The sequence below is a fragment of the Serinus canaria genome (genome assembly GCF_022539315.1).
Source record: "Serinus canaria isolate serCan28SL12 chromosome 7 unlocalized genomic scaffold, serCan2020 HiC_scaffold_29, whole genome shotgun sequence".
Taxonomy (NCBI): domain Eukaryota; kingdom Metazoa; phylum Chordata; class Aves; order Passeriformes; family Fringillidae; genus Serinus; species Serinus canaria.
Genome location: NW_026108147.1, coordinates 2,375,271 through 2,396,576, shown reverse-complemented (window position 1 = coordinate 2,396,576; position 21,306 = coordinate 2,375,271). Strand labels below are relative to the sequence as shown.

The following is a 21,306-nucleotide window of genomic DNA, read 5'->3' as shown; positions in this document are numbered from 1 at the left end:
AAATGCTTGGATGCCTCATAAAGTCAAGACTTCAGAGCAGCAGCTTCCTGAATCTCAAAGTTCTGCCTTTCCTATAGAATTTATAAAGTCATAGTTCACTGGTGCTTCTTTTTTCCCCCACAAAACACTGATCTTCTATTGTCTGACTCTTCTACAGAGCTTTGAGGAAAAAAGCAATCCACTGTTTATTCTAGGTAAACACAGATTTCCAAAACATTGGTTTCTGCCCCATCCCACAACATATTGAGCTTTCAGCAAAACACAGGTCCAGGTCAAAAGTTTGACTGTCAGCTAAATTAAGTGTGAAGGATCTCACATTAGTTCTGGACAGAAGGTTACTGTGTGTCAGAGTGTGTGACACTGTCTACTTTGTGCTTCTCAGAGGGTGCTGCAACTTTGCTTTCCACACAACATCCCAAGTGTTTGAATACAGCAAGCAGGGAACCAGATGGCTCCTAACTCTGTCCAACAGCTTTTCTCTCCTGTATTCTGTTTTCCTGGAGTTTAAGCTGTTATCAGGATGAAATTATTTCTTTCAGGAAAAGAGATCACTACTTTTCCACTTAATTCACACACAAAAGATACTTTAATGACAAGATCTATCTTTCCCACTGAAATCTCTTCAGAGTCCTCACAAATTTCTGCTTCCTAAAAATGAGACCTTACAGCTCTCACATGAAAACCTGACCACTTAGATGGGATATCTCACCACCTGAAAACACAGCAGTCAAAATGCAGCCACTGAAGTGTGATCATGGGATGAAGTAGGGCCTTCTCAGGGCAAGAAGAAACTGTTATCTGAGCAGGTCATGAGATCAGCATCTTCACATCCCTCAGCAAAGCAGAGCAGGTTGATCAGGGTGGCCCTCAAGGAGATGCTCCTCATACATTGGCTTTACCTTGTGCTTGTGACATTAAACTGTCTTGGGCAGACTCAGTGACTGCAGTTTCAGATGGACAGAGAAAGATAAACATGCAACACACATGATAGAAGAAAGGAACTACTAACTGCTACCTCCCCTGAAAACGCCCATTTCTGTGAAAAAGGGAACTGCCATCCATGTTACTGAGAACTGGTGAAGTACTCAGACCAACATGAAATTATTTTCCTTGCAGGAAAAGACAAGGAACTGGCCAAGTGTATAATAAGATCTGGCACTAAGCCAGGAACAGTTACAGGCTGTTGTTAATTATAGAGGTTCAACTCTTAAAGCCACATGACCTGGAAGAACAAACTTGTGTACCTACAGCTTTTACAGTCCCTGTTCTTCACTGTGAAATGCTGTTTTCAGAATTGAATAGCACAACTGAAAGCTCGTGATCAAACTCATTTGAATGAGAATTGCAGGTTGTGTAGTGATTTTGGAAAACATTGACTTGTTTTTAAGATGTATTTCTGGATTTCTTTATGACATTCCTTACCATAACTCAACCATTACAATGAAATCCCACGTTTTTCATTGCTTGAGATGCTCATCTGCCTAGGATTTCATCTTCTCCATTCTAGACAGCTTCATCACAGTTGAAATGAAAAAATTAAATAGAGTTTACCATCTATTTATTTGTATGCTCATACATTTATGAGTAACAACCCTCAGCACCATGCCATCAATTTTTTGCTATCTAAATCGCAAAAGAGGTTCTCAAAAAGCACTCAGTACTGGTTTACACAGCCTTGGTAGTCCAGCATGAGCCATGCTATGAGCAAAGGAGGCAGATGCAGAGAGCTGGCAATTCCCACAGGGGCTTTTGACTGACCACTGGCCCTCAGGGGTGCACATGAAGGGGAGGTGACAGCCTTTACTTGAGCCAGACCTGCATCACAGCTAAAACTGACTTCAACTTCAGCATTCGTCAATGGCAGTAAGCAAATACTGAGTGCTTTTGAGAGCTCCCAACAAAAAATGCAATTCCTGAAGCATACTAGTAGGAAGTACTGAAGAAAGGGTTCCATACCTTAAATTCCTCCAAGATTTTGTAATTTTTCCCATGATATTCACAAAAGTTTTTCACTTCTTTGCATTCTGGACAGCATCCATTGTGTTCCACTTTTGTGCACTTTGGGTGGATTTTAGGGCATTCTGGTTGATCACAAACAGGTCCATCCTCAGTACAGACACAGGGACAGTTGGAATGTCCTGGGAAAAAACGTTCTCCCAGTTTGTACACAAAGCCACTGTCATCCACACAGCCCTTCCCCCGGTAATCATCAAAGATCAGATTGTCATTACTGGAGGTCTGGTCCCCTTCATCAGCGGGGTAATCTTCATGATTGATGGCAGCTGGAGTGACCAAACCAGGGAGCACAATCAGAAGTATCCAGGCTTCATGGATATGAAGAGCCATCCCCCTCCTCAGCTTCTCCATGGGACCTCAAAGCCAGATACCAACAGTTGCTTCCATAGGGAGACCAGTGTGGTCTGAAAAGAAACAGTTTCAAGTGAGAAAAAACTCAAAATTCAAGGAATACTGACTTATAAAAGTCATTGTTTCAACCAGTACTGAAGAATAAATCAAAGTTTTTAACTATCACTGTTTCATTTGAATTAAGCATCTTCCTAATTACTGGCAAGGAGAACAAAGCATGTGAAATACCTAAAATTAGACACACATGCCTGGAAGCATACGACCATAAAATATGTCTGAAGGAATGGAAGTTCACAGAATCATCTAATTTTTACTTTCCTCAGTTTTGCAGTTGAGTTTTGGATGCACCAGAAATTAAACCAGCTGCCTGAAACCTCAACGTGATGGGCAGCTCGGAGGGTTTTGAAGCCAAGTTTAAGAATGGTCTAAACCTCCTGTGGTGGCCACTGTCCCTTGGTGCTACGTATGGAGCATAGCCCACTCCATTCAACTGAGGTGGGAAACCTGAGCTGAAAAAGGAGTTAAACATAATCTGCTGTCAGATCTGTGTCTAATCTGAAAGATGGTGCTGGGTTAAACTCGGGCTGTGAGAGGTGGAATAGTACAGAATCTTATTTACAGCATTTCTGAAGAGGGACTTCCTGGGCTACCAACGCAGCCCAGCCTGCAGCAGGTACGTTTAACCCTGCCAGAGGCAAAGATGCAATTCACTTTCTCCATTATTCAGCATTTCAGTAATTCCCAGCAAAAAAGGCGGAGTGCAGGACGTTAAATGCCTGCCTAATGCATGGAGACGCTGAAACGTGTCGGCCTGATTAAGCTGGAGCCTTTCTGAAACTTCGGGAGCGATGCAGCACGGCCCGACCTGCGGCGGGCTGTGCTGAAGTGGCGGAGTGAGGATAGAGCCCGGGAGAGAGAGGGGCTTTCAGCGACCCCCGGGAGAGTCGGCGCCAGGAGAAGGCTCCGTGCCGGTGCCTTGGGAACACTTCTGGCCGCCCACAGTGCCACATCACTGCCACCAACCTGCCACACACCAGCCCGCAGCCAGTGCAACCCCGGCAGCAAACTGGTTTCTGACCCCTCTAAAAAAGCTGGGCAAAGTATTAGAGGAAACTTTTAAATGGGATGAAATATCAGCATTACATGGACTGCAGAACTACGGAGGCAGATGCTGGCACAAACCAGAACAAGAAGGACTGTTGGGGTGTGTGTGTCATCATCCCTTCTTTTCCTCCATTCCCAGAGCATGCACACACAGGCACACGGAGTCTACACAAACATGCATTAAGCTACACACACGGGCAAACACGTACTCCCCCCACCCCTCGGGGTGACATTTTTATATAATGGCTTTTTTGGTGGACTGCAGATGTTCAGCAATTAATTCTCCCTTAACTGAAGCAAAAAAGGAGCAGGAGGAGGAGAAAGCTTTAATCCCAGAGAAGCAGCTAAAGGATCCTGTTGACCAAGCAGTTTTTCCGAAGCCACAACAGAGGGAGACACCGGATATTACACAAGATTTATCAAATTCGAAAAGATATCTTCTTAATTGAAGCACTAGCTGTGTTTCCATCACAAGGACTATGCACCCTCTTGTTACTCCTATCAGCAATATCTACTGTAACATGCTGTTTGGAAACCCAGCGATTCATGCAGATACGGCTGCTTTACATATCTACAGAGCAGAGAATCTCCCCACCTAACGCTACAGGTAGGTTGCAACACTGCAGATTTGTGGGCATTTAGGGGGGAAAAAAAGAGCAGCAAACAGAGTCATTCATATCTGAGGAAATGTGAAACACTTGTGAGAATCTGCTGGAGTTTTATGAGGAAGCTCTCAAAACAAATGCGTGCATATACATATATGTATATAAAAGTTCTCCCCAGATATTTTGCTACAGCAGCTGAGATGTCCCACAGCAACTCACAGGCACTCGGCTCGATCCTGGAAATCAGACAGACTGCAGACGTCTTGCACAGACACCTTTCAACAAGTAAACAAATGAATGCTGCTTGGCTCAGAATTAGTTTACAGCTTGAACTTTCTCATCCTGAGAGAGGCCAGGATCGTAGGTAAGTCTCTGAAACGTTTGCATCCGCCTTCCCTCACCCCAAGTAAATAATTCACACCTACCTGATCAGGCTGGATGTGAAAGCTCAGAGGGGTCACAGGCCAACATGGACTGAAAGGTTAGAAACAGATTAGTGAAAGCAGTTCATCCTAATCACGTTTTCGGTGTTGACTCACGGACAATCCCTTTTCCTCCACCTCCCATCGCAAAACGGGAGCGCGGCAGCCCAGCAACCACAACATGAGAACTGGGCTTTAACCCGGCGCCGACGATTCAGAGGGAGCAGGATTCAGGCGGTCCGGAGGCTGCGATGCCGCGGAGAAACCCCGGTGCCAGCAGCAGAGTCATCGCGGCGAACTTGGGCTGCATCTCCTCAGGTCTCGGGGCGGGCGGGGGAGAGAAAACAACCCATCCCTGTCCCCTCCCTGTGCCCGGCGGATCTCCTGCGGCTCCAGCTTCGCCTCGGCGGGGGAAGGGGGGGAGCGATCGCGGGTTAGGCGGGAGGCAGGCGGGGGAGGGCGGGCGCAGGAGCCCCGCGCCCGGCGGGCGGGCAGCCCCCGCGCCCCTCCGGGGACTCCCCGGCCCGGGCGCCGGCCATGCCCGCGCCGCGCAGCTCCGCGCTCCCTACCTGCCTTATTAGGATTAATTTGGGTTTGAGAAGGGTGGTGGTAAAAAAAAAAAAAAAAAAAAAAAAAAAAAAAAAAAAAAAAAAGAGAGAAAAGCCGGGGGGGTAAAACAAAAAAAAAAATAAGGCAGGGGCGGGGCGCCTCCGCCCCGGCCGCTGCTCCGCCTGCCGCCGGCTGGGGCGACGGCTCTGCCCAGACCTGCCGGTCCCCTTCAGATCCACCGGCTCCGGTCAGATCCGCCGGCTGGACCTCCTGTCAGCCCGGCTCTCTTCAGCCCAGTTCCCCCAAGATCCACATTCTGGAGCTCCCTGAGATGCACCGGCTGGAGCTCCTCTCAGTCCGGTTCCCCTCAGATGCACCGGCTGGAGCTCCCTTCAGTCCGGTTCCCCTCAGCCCAGCTCCTCTCGGCCCCGCAGCCCCCTCAGATCCACCGGCTGGGGCTCCCCTCAGCCCGGCTGCCCTCGGATCCGTGGCTTGGGGGGTCTCTCAGCCCCTCTGTTCTCTCCAGCTCTGCCTCATCTCTGCTGCCCCGGCGGTGTCCGGGAAAACATCCCCCATGGCCGCATTGTGGAAACTTCGCCTCATCTTCCCACAGGCGGCTGCGCCGGGGAAGGGGCGCCCCGGCTCCTGTGGCTCGCGCTGCGCTACATTAAAAATCAGTCTCCTTGCAATTCGGCTGCGCCGGCATTAGGCGTCATTGTAAAGCTGTTTCTCCAGAAACCACCAAAAGAGATATTCTTGGTGTTGGGGAAAACGCGGTGACAGCAGGAAGAGGGAGAACTAGAGGGCTTTATTTGGATAAAATGCCAAATAATGCTCCGTTTGGGCGAACATTCCCCGACTAGTGCAAAGACAAGCTAAGAAGCTATAAGCCCGCAGTGCTGCTGTCAGACCGCTCTCGTGGAAGGCGATGAGGGCCGCGTGTGTCACTGTGTCACTGTGCCCAGCTCCAGAGGCAAACCCTGCCATCGGCACCCGCGGACAGCAGGGAATCCTGGCTGTGGAAGCGCACGCAGCGCACCTCGACCCCGGGGCCGCGCAGGACGGAGAGCTGGCCCACGGCCAGGGACAGCACCTTCACGGAGCCCTCGCTGCTGGCCAGAGCCACCAGGTCACCTGAAACACACGGCAAAGGCATCATCGAGGTTGGCAAAGGCTACACAAGAGAGCGGCATGGGAAGTTTTGAGATGTTTGCTTTAAAGAGACTCGCGTGTACTCCTGTTTTCTGAGATAAATTAACAGTAAGTTGGACAGATCAATAACAGTGAGATTGGATTTTGGAGTGATTAGGCCAGTCTGGAGACCTCATGTTCTCCTCACGAGGAGCCTGGCTACTTTGACAGAATCTGCTGAGTTGGAAGTGACCCACACAGATCATGGAGTCCAACTTCTGGCCCTGCATGGGACACCGCAAGGGTCACACCATGTGCCCAAGAGAGTCATCCAAACCTTTCTTGAACTCTGTCAGGTTTGGTGCTGTGACCATTCCCTGGGGAGCCTGTGCCAGTGCCCAACTACCCTCTGGAGAAAGAACCTTTCCCTAATATCCAACCTAAACCTCCCCTGACACAGCTTCAGGCCATTCCCTCGGGTCCTGTCACTGATCCCCACAGAGCAGAGATCAATGTCTGCCCCTCCACTCCCCCTCACAAGGGAGTTGCCAACCCTGGTGAGTCCCTCCTCAGTCTCCTCCAGCTGAACAGACCAAGTGCCCTCAGTCACTTGGATTCCCCTCAAGGCCTTTCACCATCTTTGCTGCCCTTCGGATGCTCTCTGATAGCTTAATAATTTTTTTATGTTTCAGTGACCAAAACTTAACACAATACTCAAGGCAGGGCTTCCCCAGTGCAGACCAGACCAGGACAATCATATCAATTATATTTGAATATGACACTGCTTTTCTTGTACTGCTCTAAAACATGAGGATGTGAGTTTTCAGCTGAATTTCCACGAGGTCAGGCATCTAACTGTACTGAGTGCTTGCTCCCTTATATCCTTATGGAAAAAATGATAATTAAATCCTTAGTATAGAACAGGGTTTAACGGTAGAAAAAATTAAAAAAAAAGCTACAAAAGGAGTTCTCAGTTTCCATGTGCTTTTTTGCAAATCAAATGGACTCAGTTTTGAACACTTTTAAGGAAGCAGAATGTGTTTATTATCTTCCTGCTTAAAGAAAAGCAGAGGTAATAGCTGGTAAGTGATATGTTTGAAGCGCCTCTTACTTGCCCATCATCCAGATAAAGATTCTCCTTTAGAAATTAACTATAATAATCATGAGTTTCACGTACAAAAAAAAAAAGATCAATACATTAATTTCAAATCTGATGTGGCCCTAACAACAATGGGATCACTGTACTGTCAGTCATGATCTTGGTCAAACACCTTTTTCTATTTAGAGCAAGTTCAATACACCCTCTGAGTGATTACAGCTCTTCTTATGTATTGAGATTTTCTCTCTGAAAGCAAAGACATCACCAGCAGAAGAATAATTGAAATTGACATAGACCAAGTCCATCTGGCACCAAGGTCATAATTTTTGGGAAGATTATGAAAAACAGGAGATATTTTTCTATTTTTAGTAACTCAGGTTATTCACCAAATAGCCAATGGGAACATACTGCCCAAGAGACATAAGCATGGAGGAATTGATCCCAGATTTAACCCTTTGGGGCCCTGGGTGTGCCTATGTGATGTACAGTTTATCCAGGGAATATATTGTCCCTCCGTTCCAACTAGGTCATAACGATGATGCTGTCTGTTCTGTTCATGAAGATCTGATGGCTTCATTTTGCCATTTATCAAAAGAACCACGTAGCCTCAAACAGCCTCAAACAGCTTACAAATGCACTGAGAATATTTAACCACAACTTATGCTTAGTGTGGTCATGGATATTTGTGCAAGGAAGGGAACTAGCAAGTAGAGCTAACCATGATAAATATGCCCTATTTGCAAACCTTTACAACTACCCGGCTTCTTCATCTAGAACAAAGCCTGACACAGCAAAGATCTGTAGGATGGATTAGAGTGTCCAAAGCAGCAGATGTGAATATTTATTATAAACTCTCCTCCAGCAAGTCTTTGCTGACAGCAGCATTGCATATGGATTGCACTTGCAGCGAGACTCTCCAGGCAGTCACTGGATGACTTCTCCAGGAGCCAAACAAATGCCATTTCGCCCGCAGCCCTGACACCACAACAGCTGGGCAGGGGGTTAATGTCACTTCCAGCTTCTCAAAACCACTAATGAACCCAGTTGTTACATAGAGGGACAGGCAGGAGAAAAGATCTGGACAGCTGCTGTCCACTTCCAGAAAGTAAGGGCAGGACAGAATGACAACTGAGACAAAGCTTCAGCTCCCCGTGTCGAGCAGGGCAAGGGCAGGCCCCAACCCTGCATTTTTCTGCATGCTTTGCTAGGTAAGTCACATGCCTGAAGCAAAACCGTAGCACTCATCCTGTCAGTCCATGGCAGTATTCTGACAGTCCTGGGAAACAACAAAGCCAAGAGGAAAATAGAGAGGGTCAATAAAAACCAGCCAGCTCAGAGGTGCAGTAGTACCCTGCACTGCCTCCACCGCTGGCAGTCACTGGGGAAAGGATGGAGGTGCACTTGGCAGCCCTGGTGAAGGATAATTCATTTCACAGGAGTTTCTCCCTGAGTTAGGATGTGTTACTATCACTGACCAGGACACAGCCGCCTCCTGGCTGGGGAGCAGCAGGATGCACGGGCAGATGCATGTGAGGGGGAATGCACAAAATGACAACATCTCATTTCCCTCACCCTTAATGTCAACACTGATCTATGGGCTCATAACCATTTGCTCATTATAATGTAAATTTACTCCCTCCTTCCTTCCGAAAGGAGATGTTTCATTTTGGGAAGAGGGAACAAATTGTGTTTTATTGCTTTTCAAAATTTTTTCTAATTAGGAAAGCAAACAAAAACTAGTACATAATTGTGATGCAAAACTGTATTTTAATGAAGGATTCTTACTTGTCACTAACAAAGGCACTTTGATATAACGCTGGAGGGAGATAAAAGCCTGAAGAGAGGTAGTTCTTCATACCTTTGACCCAACTGTCAGGTGGGGCTGGTCTATGCAAACTCACTGAACTGAGCAGTTAGTGATTTGCATTGAAATGAATACATTCTGCTTAGAAGATGCAAAGTCTCCAGGACTCTGACCTCTAGATCTCACAGCCTCTAGATCTCCAGCTCACAGGGCTTCCAGAACCTGCTCTGGATTTGTTGGTGCACTTGGCAACATGGGGAGATAAAGTGAAGCTTTGCTCTGGCTGGCCCCACGCCAATCCTGAGCTCAGCCTTCTTCCTCAACCTGGCAGACAAGGAGTGATGACAAAGCACATTGCCACCACAAAGAGACCCTACAGTAGCAGCCTTTGTGCTAGTCACAGCTGATCTGCTCTTGCCCACTGCTAAACACAAGTACTAATTTTTCTGATGTACCCCTATTATGTCCTTAGAATAACATAAGCTCTGACCATCTGGACACTTGCTTCAAGAAGGATGCAGTGAGTTGGAAAAGGTAAAGAAAGGTAGCAAAGCCAATTAAAGGTACAAACAACTTCTGTGCAAGGGATCCTTGAGGGGATGACAGCTTAGCCAAGAAAATGGCTAAACTATGCATTAAAATGTACTTGGCTGATGGTGCTTACTTCATGTGTAAACCTCAGGCTTCAGTCCTTCCTTGGGGATCCACAGAGAAATGTGGAGCCAAGCCAGACCCAGACCACCCCCAGGGGATGGTGAAACACAGGGTTTCCATGAAAAATGTCTGTATCCCACCTCACATGGGAGCTGCAGGGCAGCCAGAATCTGGAATCTCTGCACAGTCACCTTTCTGCTTGGACCACACTGAGTTTACTCTGGGAATCACTGCAATTTCAGCTCTCTGGTTTCCCCAGCACTGGAGTTAAGAATTGCTGTAGGTTTCCAGTCCCAGTGTCCTACAGAGAAAAGCTCTGCTCTTGTCTCTGGACTGGCAATGCTCCTCGTTTTAGGCATTGATTAATTACAATGCAGTGCTGTTGTTTGGGCTGGAAATACATTTGTACTTAAAACAATAAAAATCATCCATGCCCTTCTAGAAGAACTATTCTTGCTACTAAAACTGTATATCTACATTGTTTTGAGACAAGAGCTGAACCCTAAAATCATTTAGTACCTCACAGATAGTAATATTTTAGTAATTTTTTTTTTACTTTTAGGATACATCCCCACTCTGAAAAAAGGGGGTAGTTAAAATTAATTATGTTGTATGCAAATCTGTTCTTGTACATTTTCCAAGTGTACATAAAGTTATGGGTTTGATAAAGACTGTAGCCATAAAGTGCCAAAAGGAGGAATCTGGCAAAAATCCCACCAAATTTACTGGAGTGTCCATACTGACCTAAACATGTGAACTTAAAAGCAAAGTTACTGCATTCAGTGAGGCTCAGCTGGGTAAGAGATAAGTAAGCAACCTGCTTTTTCTCATCTGCAAAGAACTTTGCATAGCTATGGAAAGGAATCCTAAGGAACCAAAGCCCCTCCTGTGAAATCAGTATGAAATCCATCTCCTAATTTGAACTGGTGGGTAAATTTAAAATAGGGCAGGCGTGCTGAAGCAATCTAATTTGTTACTGCATTTCTTCAGAAGACAGAACTAGACAAGATTAATTTGCTGGGTTGATGGTTCCAAATTACTTGGGGTAAAAGGAACAAAACCTGTACTTGTCAAAAGACAGTTTGACAATTTATATTTCATAGGAGCCTAACAGAAATCACAGCCATGATTGCTGTCTTCCTTGTACAGTGAATTTTGAGTGAAACCTTGCCAGGACCACACTACACACTTCTTTACATGTCCAAAAAGCTGCAAACTGTGATGGGTTTGGAGCAAACCATCACCACTGCTCACTGGTGAGCCTTTTTATATGCCCATTAAAGCATTTCACTTTTCTTTGGGCAAATGAATTTACTAATTCTGTAACTTCCCATTATCAAATACTCTGAAAAGTTCTGTTTCAGGCCACCAGTACTTCAGGTTTCTGGAGCAGTCTAGCAGTTTCAATGCTAATAAAACAGTGTTGTAACAAAAGTCACAAACTCCACAGCTCCCCAGGCATATCAGGCTGAGACATTCCTCCTGATAACTGGCACTGTTTGATCACTCCCAGTAACATTTTCCATAGACTCAGCAGCTCAGGTGAAGTCTTCTGCCCAAAAATGGGGCAGAACAAGGACAGGGACAGATCAAACCCTCTCCTCTCTGCTCCAGCAGCTCCTCCTCTCAGAGACAACAGAGCAGTTGAGGAGCAGGAATTGGGCAGTTGTTTCTAGTAAAAGTACAGCAGTTACTTTAGACTTCCTTGCAAATAATTCTGATGTGATAACTTTCCCAATTTAAAAATTACTTGCGCTGCCTAACTGTAAGCAAAACATCCACCTTCAAAGACAAACCCAGCTATTTCTGGGTTTAAATTAAAAATAAAAATATCTTGCATGGATTGAAGAAATTCTGTTTATCATAACTGCATACAGAAGCCTGAGACCATTCCTGATGGCAGAGATGAAATAACATATCAAAGAAAGAAAGCAAGAAAAGCTTTGATCAATAGGGAAATGGTTTTTACACACATCAGAACCAATTTAAAGAATTCTCTAGGATCAATTTAGATAGACAGAAATGCTTCTCAGCATTTATTACCTGTGGAGGGAATATTGATCCCATCCATTGATTTCTCCTGTGCATGTAGAGCAGCATCTGGTTTTGTTGTGTGGGTTTCTTCCCAAAGAAAGGTGACCCAAAGTGGAAGGTATCAAGAAACTACTTATATTTTAAGGACTTACATTAATGGTTCAACCAATGTCATTGCTCACAACTTTTAAACCCTGTTCAAGAATAGTCAGAATGTAATTTTGCTTAATTTTGGCAGATGAGTGTTAGTCAATGGAATAAATTTTAAGATAAGTGGGTTTTTTTGAACCTTACTTACCAAAGGCTACCACTTCCTTACATTACACATTGCATCAAACATCTTTTCTTTCCCGTTCTCTTTTTAAAAGGAATGTCTCTCCATGGTAATGTTACAAATTGCACAGCCCTAATGGATCATATTCCCTCTGAATTTAGGTCTTTTGTCATTATTGGAGCTGCAACCATTTGCATCTTCATCAGCCTGGAGTCTCCTAGGAACTGGGCACTCTCCAGTGAGGTGTGAAAGGTAAAAATACCCAGTCCCTCCCTTTAGTCATCTGGCTAACAGTTAATGTCCTTGCCTACATAAAAGTAAATGGAATATTTACAAGGGCTGCAAACTATGATTGCAGTGGCTGTAGATAAAATTCTTCATTACTGTCACACTGAGCAGAATGTTATTTAGCAGGCAGCTGATTTCAATATATGATAGATGGTGGACAGGGTTTTTTTTGTTCTATAAACAGCTTTCAACAAATATAACAATATAACAATATTTCTTGTACACTATATTTTGCTTAGGAATGCACATTTTAGACATTATTATAAGTCCTCCATTCTCAAATGTGAGTAAAACCTCCTAAATATTCTTGTGGAAATAACAATGAAATAACACCTTCCTCCCTTTGTCTTCACACTCTGTTTAGATCTTTCAAGGGTCAGGGCATAGAAGAATAATCTTGAGCAGTTTGTAATTCACTTGCAGCACTTCACTAAATATTCTCAGTAATGAAGACCAAAAGGAAAGCTGGGAAAGAGAGAAGATGTCCAAGAATCTGCTGATACAGGTGTTTAATACACTGGTACCAAAATAAATTCCTTTTGTCATTCTCTCCAGAGACCTTTTTTTCCCCCCTTTCTGAGAAGTATTTAAATAGACATAGATTTGGCAAAGCATCTAAGGGAAAATGAGCTGATCTCAGAGTGCACTTGGGCTCGTGACTCAGGGTCTGCATGTGAAGTCATTCAACTCAGTGCAATCACATTCTCAAATCAGGCAGGATCAGGACACCACAAACAGAGCCATGACTGCAACAGGGACTGAGAGTGAGCAGACTCACTCCTTGTCTGGCTTTCAGCAGGACAGCAACAGCCAGGCCTCCTAAACAGAAAGCTTTTTAGGCTGAGTAGGGCCATGTGGTGCAGGTGTCCTAGACCCAAGTATCATCAAAAGGTAATAACAGGAAAGTCAGCACAGAGAAGTTTCTCAGACAAATGATTCAGTAGAAATTTACAAAGGTGGAAAGGGATTCCCTTGGAACACAGAAAGACCTCAAATTCCCCAAGCAGTGTGTTAGCAGAAATTCAATTCACATCTTTAAAAATCTGCATGTGGAGATTTGGCCTGGCTGATAAATGAGTGTGGGGTGGGATGATGTGGCCTGATGCATTTCCCTCCAAAGAGTAAAGGCATGGAGTGATGTTTGGCTGATGGGATGATGTGGCCTGATGCATTTCCCTCCAAAGAGTAAAGGCATGGAGTGATATTTGGCTGATGGAAAAAGGGGACATCTCTTAACTTCTCACTCTGTGGAACTGTGACCTAGATGAAGAGGCATTATTCCTGGAGCTTAAACAGATCTCAGAACTTGACAAATCTTTTTCAAGCAAGAAATCACCAGAAAGATACTCAGAGCAAAGACAGCATTTATCTGATAGAAGAAAATCCTTTATATAAAAGAACTTAAAGCCTTTTTATAAGGATTTCTAGACCCACTCCATTACTGTAAAGCTCCCTTTCAGCTGGACTTGAGCTTGTTTATATTACATTTTAGTTGGCCTTTCTGGTAGCATTTTGGATTTTTAAAGTATCTTCAAAACAAAGCAAAAAGTATTAAAGCAGAAACTTTTGAAGCAGAGTTTTCAAGATGTCAAAACCATTCTGGATGTGTTAATGAGGCATGTTGAATATATTAAAAATAATATCTTGAGAATAAAAGGAAAATACCTTCTTGTCTAGGACTGGACTTTTTAAATTAAAGTGTCTGTCAGAGCAGAATATTTTTATGCATTTAATAGCAAGGCACTTGTCTAGCTTTCAGTGTTACCTAGAATACCTGCATGTGGGCACACGTGTAGGTCTGTGTTTCCAGGGGAATCTACCTTGAGGGAAAAAACCAATGAGGAAGGACCAAGCCATCCTGGCAAAAATCCTCGCATCAATACCAAGTGTGGGACCTCAGGCTCACCAAGCTGTTCTGAAATCAAAAATCCCAAAAGGCAGCATTTGGGTTCTAAGTCACCACTGAAGGGGAGGTGATGAGTGACACTGCATCCATGGGGAGCTGCAGTACAAGGTTGGCTGAGAAACTCCTGAGAAGGTGACATCAGTCCTGGTGCTGCTGCAGTTGTGCTTGTGCTGCTCAGGGCAACAACATGACAAAAATGTCACATTTTAAGAAAGCAACAGAGGAAAAGAGGAAAGATCAGTATCATCTTATGCTCTTCAAAAAGGAATAAATCACCATAAAATTATCTGCAGGAGTTGCCAAGCTGAACCTCTGCTTGCAAAGAAACTTTTTATGTGATAGCAAATGCTGCAGAGCATGGTTAGAGTTCACATTCAGATCTTGTTCTGAAGAACAAGCTTTTCTCTTCTGTTTAACTTACATATTGGAAGCAGCATGCCAAATCCTGTACTGCAAGTAACACTAGCTCCAGAACACATTAGCTGTTTTCTTGGTGTTTCAAGAGTTGCACTCACATTAACTAAAAACTTTCATTAAGAAAAACAATACTTACTGATGGGCTAACTGAGAAAAATTAAGTCACAGCAAAATTTCTGTTACTACAAATTGAAAATTATTCTAGTTTCTGCTACAAGTGAGGTCCCTGAATACAGATTTGGATGTAGAAAACTAAACTTCTTACTTGGCTGCAGCTGTATGTCTTTTAGGCACTGGTATGTCTCACTTTTAAGAATTCAGTGAAGTTGAGTGGTGTATAAAGAGATGAAAAATTCCAGGTGTGTAGGAACATAGCTCTGACTAATGGAAACACTGGTTTAAAAGCATTCAGAGAATAGAAGATAACCTTTGTATTAATCCTCTGCTCCTTCTCCTTCCCCTGCTTTGAGATGCTTGCAGTCATTCAGTTAAAGCCTCCCTGATCCTCCTTCCCTTCTCAAGTGATAAGATGGATATGCTTGTGTTACAGGAGATGAGTCTGGGATATGAACACTGATTTATTTTTCCCTTGGACAGCATATGCATCATCCTTTCCATTAACTCCAAGGGAATGACCAGATGTGTAATCTCTTTCTGACAGGGAGCTGGATTCATCTCATCTGACCTTGCCATCCCACAGTGGGTTCAGTTCATCCAGGCTCCTTCTGCAGCTACCAGGGAGGAGAACTCCCTTTTCCCAGGAGCTCCCCTGCCTCTCTGGGATAGCAGGTGGCTGGCTCTGTCTGCTGACTGCAGAAGGGCCTCCACAGCTCCTCCTCAGACAGCTCAGGCAGGGTGACACTAAATCCCATGCAGGACTTCCAAACAGGCACCTCAAAGACATTTTAAAAGAGAATTCCCTAACTTGCCCTGCTGGCAGATGTGTAAACCAGAGCACTGCAAATGTACCTAGGCACCTGTGTCCATCCAGGGGCTTAAATACCACTGAAAGCCAGACTTCCCTAGGCAATGACCTGCATTAAACACAAGTCTTTATCATTTGGTGCAACTCCCATGTTGTGGCAACAATCCATAATTTCAGTAGTATTTGATAGCAAAGCAGATCATGTGCATTGTCAACATTTTGTAACCCTATGAACTCTGAGATAATGGACTTGTCTCTGCTATATTTCTAAGCTTATTGGAGTGGACTGAAATTAGCACTTCCTTTTTTTTATACAAATCTCTTGACCCCCCAGAGCCAGTTCTTACACCACAGTTAACAACCAGTGCATGAGATCAGAGCCTGAGGTGGAGGTGGGACACAGACCTAGACCACAAACTTCAGTTTACTTCCAGAGTTTAAGCAAGAGTCATGAAAACTACACTTCAGAGAAAAAGCACTTTTTAAGGAAGGTAATATTTATTTTGCTTTGCCTCAAAAGGATCTGCTTAAGTGTTTTAGCTCTGAATGTGCTCCTTAAAGAAAGGTTCAGTGTCCTTATGAGCCCAGACCAGAGCAGCTCTGGATAAACATTGTGGATTCCTAAAGCTTTTTGCACTCATCAGTATTTCCTAGCAAATAAACAGGAAACACTTCTGGTTTGTCCTTAAAGCTAGTTTCTTGTTATCATTATTATTTCAGTCTTAGAGGATGAGCTAATGTATGTGGATTCTGGTTTCTGTCAAGCCAAGTCCTTTGTTCTCAATGCTCCCAGGACATGGAGGCTCACGTGGGGAGGGCTAAAGTCCTGCTGAGGTGGCTGGGAAAGCCAGGCTTGGCTTGTGCCTCCAGCTCAGCCTAAGGTTCTCCTCCTGACTGTGCAGTGTCCTATCTGTTGTAGCTGTCTGGGCATCTTCTCTGGTGGCTGGAAAGAGATGAGTGGCATAAAATGTGCTCTGCACATCCACACTCTCCATTCACCCCATGGCTAGCTTGAGCAAATGATCTCATTTTTAGGTGGTCAAGTAGATGGGGCTCAATGCCACCCTTCATCTCAAACTTCAGCTCTCCCAGCTCAAGTTGGTTTTTTTTGTCTGTTTATGAAACTTGCAGGATAAAAAAAAACCTGGAGATTTTAAATCTTAATCAGTGCAGCCTTCAGATGTTGCCTAGACTATCACAATGATACAAGTGCAGCAGCTTTGCAGAGTGGCTTTTATCTTTCTTCCACATTACAACTAAATAGTATTTCACCACAGTAGTAAAACTAGACAGACACACAGGAAGACTCTGAAAACAAAACAAAAACCCCAAAGTAGAAAACTGGGCTTAATAATAACTTCTCCAATACAAGCTCCAAGAGTCTGCCTTTTACTTAAGCATGTTATTGTCAACAGTGGCATCTTTGTTCAGCTGTTCCCTTAAAAACATTCCTATTACTGTCATTCCTCGGGTTGTCATCCTCACTGCCTTGACAGCACAAACACTGTGCTGTACAATCTGTCAGAGAGGCCACTTGATTTCCTACATCTTCTGACACTTGCAGGTCTTTAATATCAGGCTGTCAGAACACCTGAGAGAAAGGCAGGTGCTTCCCTGTTCAGGCTGTTCCTGGGACTACCATCACACACACTTTAATCATTAGCCTCACACTGCTGTGAAATCCTGACTTTTATGCCCTCAGAGTCCCATGCCAGAAAATGCTGCTGGCATAAATCTGTCTAGAGGTTAGCTGGCTCACTAACCCATGGAGTTCTAGACGAAGTAAAACGAAGCCTTTATGTCTTTATGTTTTACAAAGCTTATACAGTGTTTTCTTAAACTTTCTTCTGTGACTTTTTTTTTTCAGAGGGGAGCTGTAGTAGGTGTAACAATTACTCAGTGACAGGCGTAGGTGAAAGTCATCTGCTTAAAATAAACCCCTCTGTACCAGGACCCTTTTGTCTTTGGGTGTACTCATGGAGCAGATGAGCTTGGTGGGCAGTGAGTTTTCTGTAATGCAAAACTCCTTAGATTCAATATTAAAATGAAACTGAGAAGCAGAACAAGAGTAAATCAGAACAGTTCCTGGTCTTTAACTGTTTATGGCCCTCCCTTTACAGAGATGAGAGCATCTGTAACGCTGCTCCTGCTCAGCTGTTTCTCCTAAGTGACAGTGAACTAAGTGTTCCTGGGCAACTAATTGTCCTGGGATACTTGGATACAGAGAAAAAGAAATGAAAAGCTGTTAAAAAAGATTTTATAGCCCCCAGATCTGGGTGCTGCTGAGATGTAGCTGTCTGCTGCTACCAACAGCCCAGCTGATCTCATGGTGTGACACAGGGCCTCAGGGGCCACCGATTTAGGAGATCCCATTCCAAGAACAAAGAGTGTGATAAGCAAAGCATGTACTTCCAGGTGGTATGAGTCAGATAAGCCACCAAGAATGATGGATGAATGTTGTGTAGCTTTAAGTGACTGTATTGATGCTCCAAGAGTTTCTGCTCACAGAGAGGAGAACAAAAATTTAGGTCTTTAGTGCTTTAATTGCTAAAGAAGATGTGCTGCAGGAACCTAATAACTTTCTTTTGTGTGAATCCACGAACAGCCCGCAAGAGCATTACTGGAGAATCAACAGAGTTGTGGCTGAGGCAGAGGTAGGACAAGTTTGGAGATCAGTTCCAATAAGTGCCTTGCTGCCCAACAGCACAGTTTGTTTAATTTCCCTGGGCCTCAGCTCTCCATCTACATCAGAAACCTGAATCACCACTCTGTTCAGCTCATCTCTTTTGGCTGACCGGGGTGGGAACTCCTACAACTTGTCCAGTGGAGCCTCTGGGCATTCTTGAAAAAAATCATAAATAATCACAGGATGGGTTGGGTTGGAAGGGATTTTAGAAGTGGTGTAAGGCAGCAGCAGATCCCTTGGCTCTGTGTGCACACAAGGCACGGAGGATAACACACAGTATTAACCCCTTGAGCTGCCAAATGCCCCTGACCTGTCCTCAGGGCATGGCCAAGGCTGGGCAGGGAGTGTGGGCTGGCTGCTCCTGCCTGGAATGGTGCTGCTGTGGGGTAACAAATGCTGTCTGTCACCATGGCATTGATGACACTAATGCTGAACTGCTGGACAGCATCCAACAAAAACCTGTGGTGAGGGAATGGCACACAGCTTGAGAGTGCTGAAAAGAAATCCCCAGCTATCATAGCTCTGATGGGTTTGAGTCTATCTTGTAATACTACAGCTAAGTGATAGTTAAATAAACAACAAAGGTACTTGTAGGGCACTTCAGTCACTTTGCAGATTTATGGTGCTTTGGAGGCAGCTCCTTGCAGTGCTCCCTGCCAAGGTTTTCAGCAGGGTTAACGCTTTTGACTCCTATGCTTTAAGTGTCTGAGAGATATGAATTGTGTTTCACTCGCTGTCCTGGACTGACTGGGACATTGCTACTTTTATTCACAGCCAAAAAATAGTTATAATTCTTTATGGATTATTCATCCCTTGCCAGCATAGGTCAAGTGTGAATGAGTTTGTCTCAGACCCTGCAGACCAGCTGCTCTTTCAAGCCTAGGTCCATGACATGCAACGGTTTCCAAAATTAAAATGTCCTGCTAGCCCAAGTAGTTCCTGATAGATTAGATTAAGATATAAAATCTAACTGTGAACCCCTTGAACTGAGCTCCTTTTCCTTGAACTGTGCCATTTGCAATCCTACTGATTGCCTGGAGATGTTAGTTGTTTCCTGTGCTCACAGAGCCAGTTACACACAAAAATTGTGGTGGTAGGGCTTTGTAAGTCCAATCCATCCCCTTCCTAGGACTGCACAGGCATGAGTAGTTTAAATTATTTTCATTGAAATCCAGGTTACCAAAGCAACCCTGTCAGATAGAGGCATTCACCCTTCTCATCTGCTGGATGACTCTGGCTAGTACTTAGGCTGTCATGGTCTCCAAAAGAAGGAAGACTGCAATTCTGCTCCAGCACCATATTATCTTTTCTCATTGCTTTTATATTTTGGCAAACCAGCAATGAGAGGAGGTAATTCTACCTCGTAAGATCTGAGAAGAATTGAATGCAAATCCCAATGCATAGCTTTCATGTCTAAATACGCAATCTTCTGCAACCTCCCTGTCTCCTCCTGATTTACCCAAAAAGCTGGTGAATACTTTGCTATTTTCCCTTTCTTTTGAAACACAGGCTTTGCTCTAATGGCTTTTTCCAGCAATATTTTTCCTTCCTCTTGTACTGAAGCTCAGCAGATGTTGTTCTCAGTCTAGCTTGGTTCTTCTATGTTCTCTTCTCCACCTGTCCAGTTCTTTACCCCACACTCCTTATTCTTCCTCACGAGTGCCTCAGCTGGTCCCATGGCCATCCATCCATCCATCCATCCATCCATCCATCCATCCATCCATCCATCCATCCATCCATCCATCCATCCATCCATCCATCCATCCAATCCTTTCCCCACTTCCAGCTCCACACTAAACCTGCTCTTCTCCTGACACATTTCCAGCTTGAAGCACTGGTTTGATTTTTTTTTTTTTTTTGTGATTTACATGTTCTATTGATGATTTCCAAATAAAATCTTTGACATTTAGGCTTTTAACCAGCATATCAACACAGCCAGGCTCCTGTAACTCCTGGATTACTAAATCATCTACATGACTATCCTGATGAGTCAAAAAATGATGTTATGGAAAATCACTTAGAAATTCCATCCTCCACAAAATTTTAAATGCCTTCTGTATTATTCTTAATTAGGGAGTTGCTTAATAATACTGTCCTGACGTAGTCCTGTGAGGAATTATAGGAATTACCTGAGCTGTTACTAGGCACAATTTTCCTTGTGAGAACATGAGTCTTACTCTCACAGTGCCAGCACAGACCCAGGCCCTGGCCAAGAAAGGCTTTGGCCCCATGGTGGGACAGAATTATCAGCCATGTCTCACCAAAGAAACTTCAGCTTTGTGTTTCTTCTTCATTTATGCACAAAGAATTCAAACCATGATGTTAGGGCAGAATCCCAGATGTTATTTTGTGTACAGGGAAAGCTGGGGTTACATTGTGTTCCTCCACATTGGGAGAGCTTTTGCTTTAAGTATGACCTTGTACTCCTGTGATTCTATCCCCATGGACACAGATCTCTTTCATCTCAGGTGAATGAATGATTCCCTAATATTGTTAATGTTTGTTATTAACTTTTAATAACCTCCACAATTCAATTAATTTGAAATTTCCATTAGACAACTGTGTCTGTTCTTTCTTTCCCCTGTAAGTGAGTCCAGATCTTTGAGTTAAAACTGCAAATGGATTCAGCTTCAATAAATGACATTTGTTTTCTGGTCCTAGAGTTTCTCAAAAGCTGGAAATGCTCAACTGAATTTCTGATTGCAGCAACTACTGAAGGGAAAAGCCAGGCTCCACTTTCATATCCAGCCTCTCTCTGAGTCTCATTATCCATCTATTTGTCTGTCTGTCCATGTATATGTATCTCCACAGGCTTGATTCAGACCCAGTCCCTGATTTCTTTATGTAATGCATTTGCCAGGGAGTTGGTCTGGTTTCACAAGAGCTTTAGCCACATAACCAAAGACCACTCCAGGCTGCATAAATGGAATTTCAGCAAGTACTTCTGAACAGAACCTCTTCACCAAATTGTTTTTCTGTAATTGAAAAATGTCTTTTAAATGGGACCACTTAGCATAGCTCTGAACTCCATCCAGGATGGT

The 21,306-nt window shown here is 44.2% G+C and overlaps 2 protein-coding genes across 3 annotated transcripts in view; both read right to left on the bottom strand.

Annotated features, from left to right (window-relative positions):
- Positions 1-4,916, bottom strand: part of VWC2L (von Willebrand factor C domain containing 2 like) — a 40,725-nt gene extending 35,809 nt beyond the window's left edge. For both annotated transcript variants that reach the window (XM_009088188.4, XM_018911810.3), the window contains exons 1-2: positions 4,502-4,916; positions 1,957-2,420 (exon numbers count right to left, since the gene is read on the bottom strand). In XM_009088188.4, coding sequence (XP_009086436.2) covers positions 1,957-2,367 — 411 coding nt within the window. In that variant the 5' untranslated portion in view covers positions 2,368-2,420; positions 4,502-4,916. The remainder of the gene's footprint in view (positions 1-1,956; positions 2,421-4,501) is intronic.
- Positions 4,917-5,152: 236 nt separating this feature from the next.
- Positions 5,153-21,306, bottom strand: part of SPAG16 (sperm associated antigen 16) — a 286,793-nt gene continuing 270,639 nt past the window's right edge. Inside the window, exon 17 of the mRNA XM_050987617.1 lies at positions 5,153-6,181. Within this exon, the coding sequence (XP_050843574.1) occupies positions 6,000-6,181 (182 nt within the window). The 3' untranslated portion in view covers positions 5,153-5,999. The remainder of the gene's footprint in view (positions 6,182-21,306) is intronic.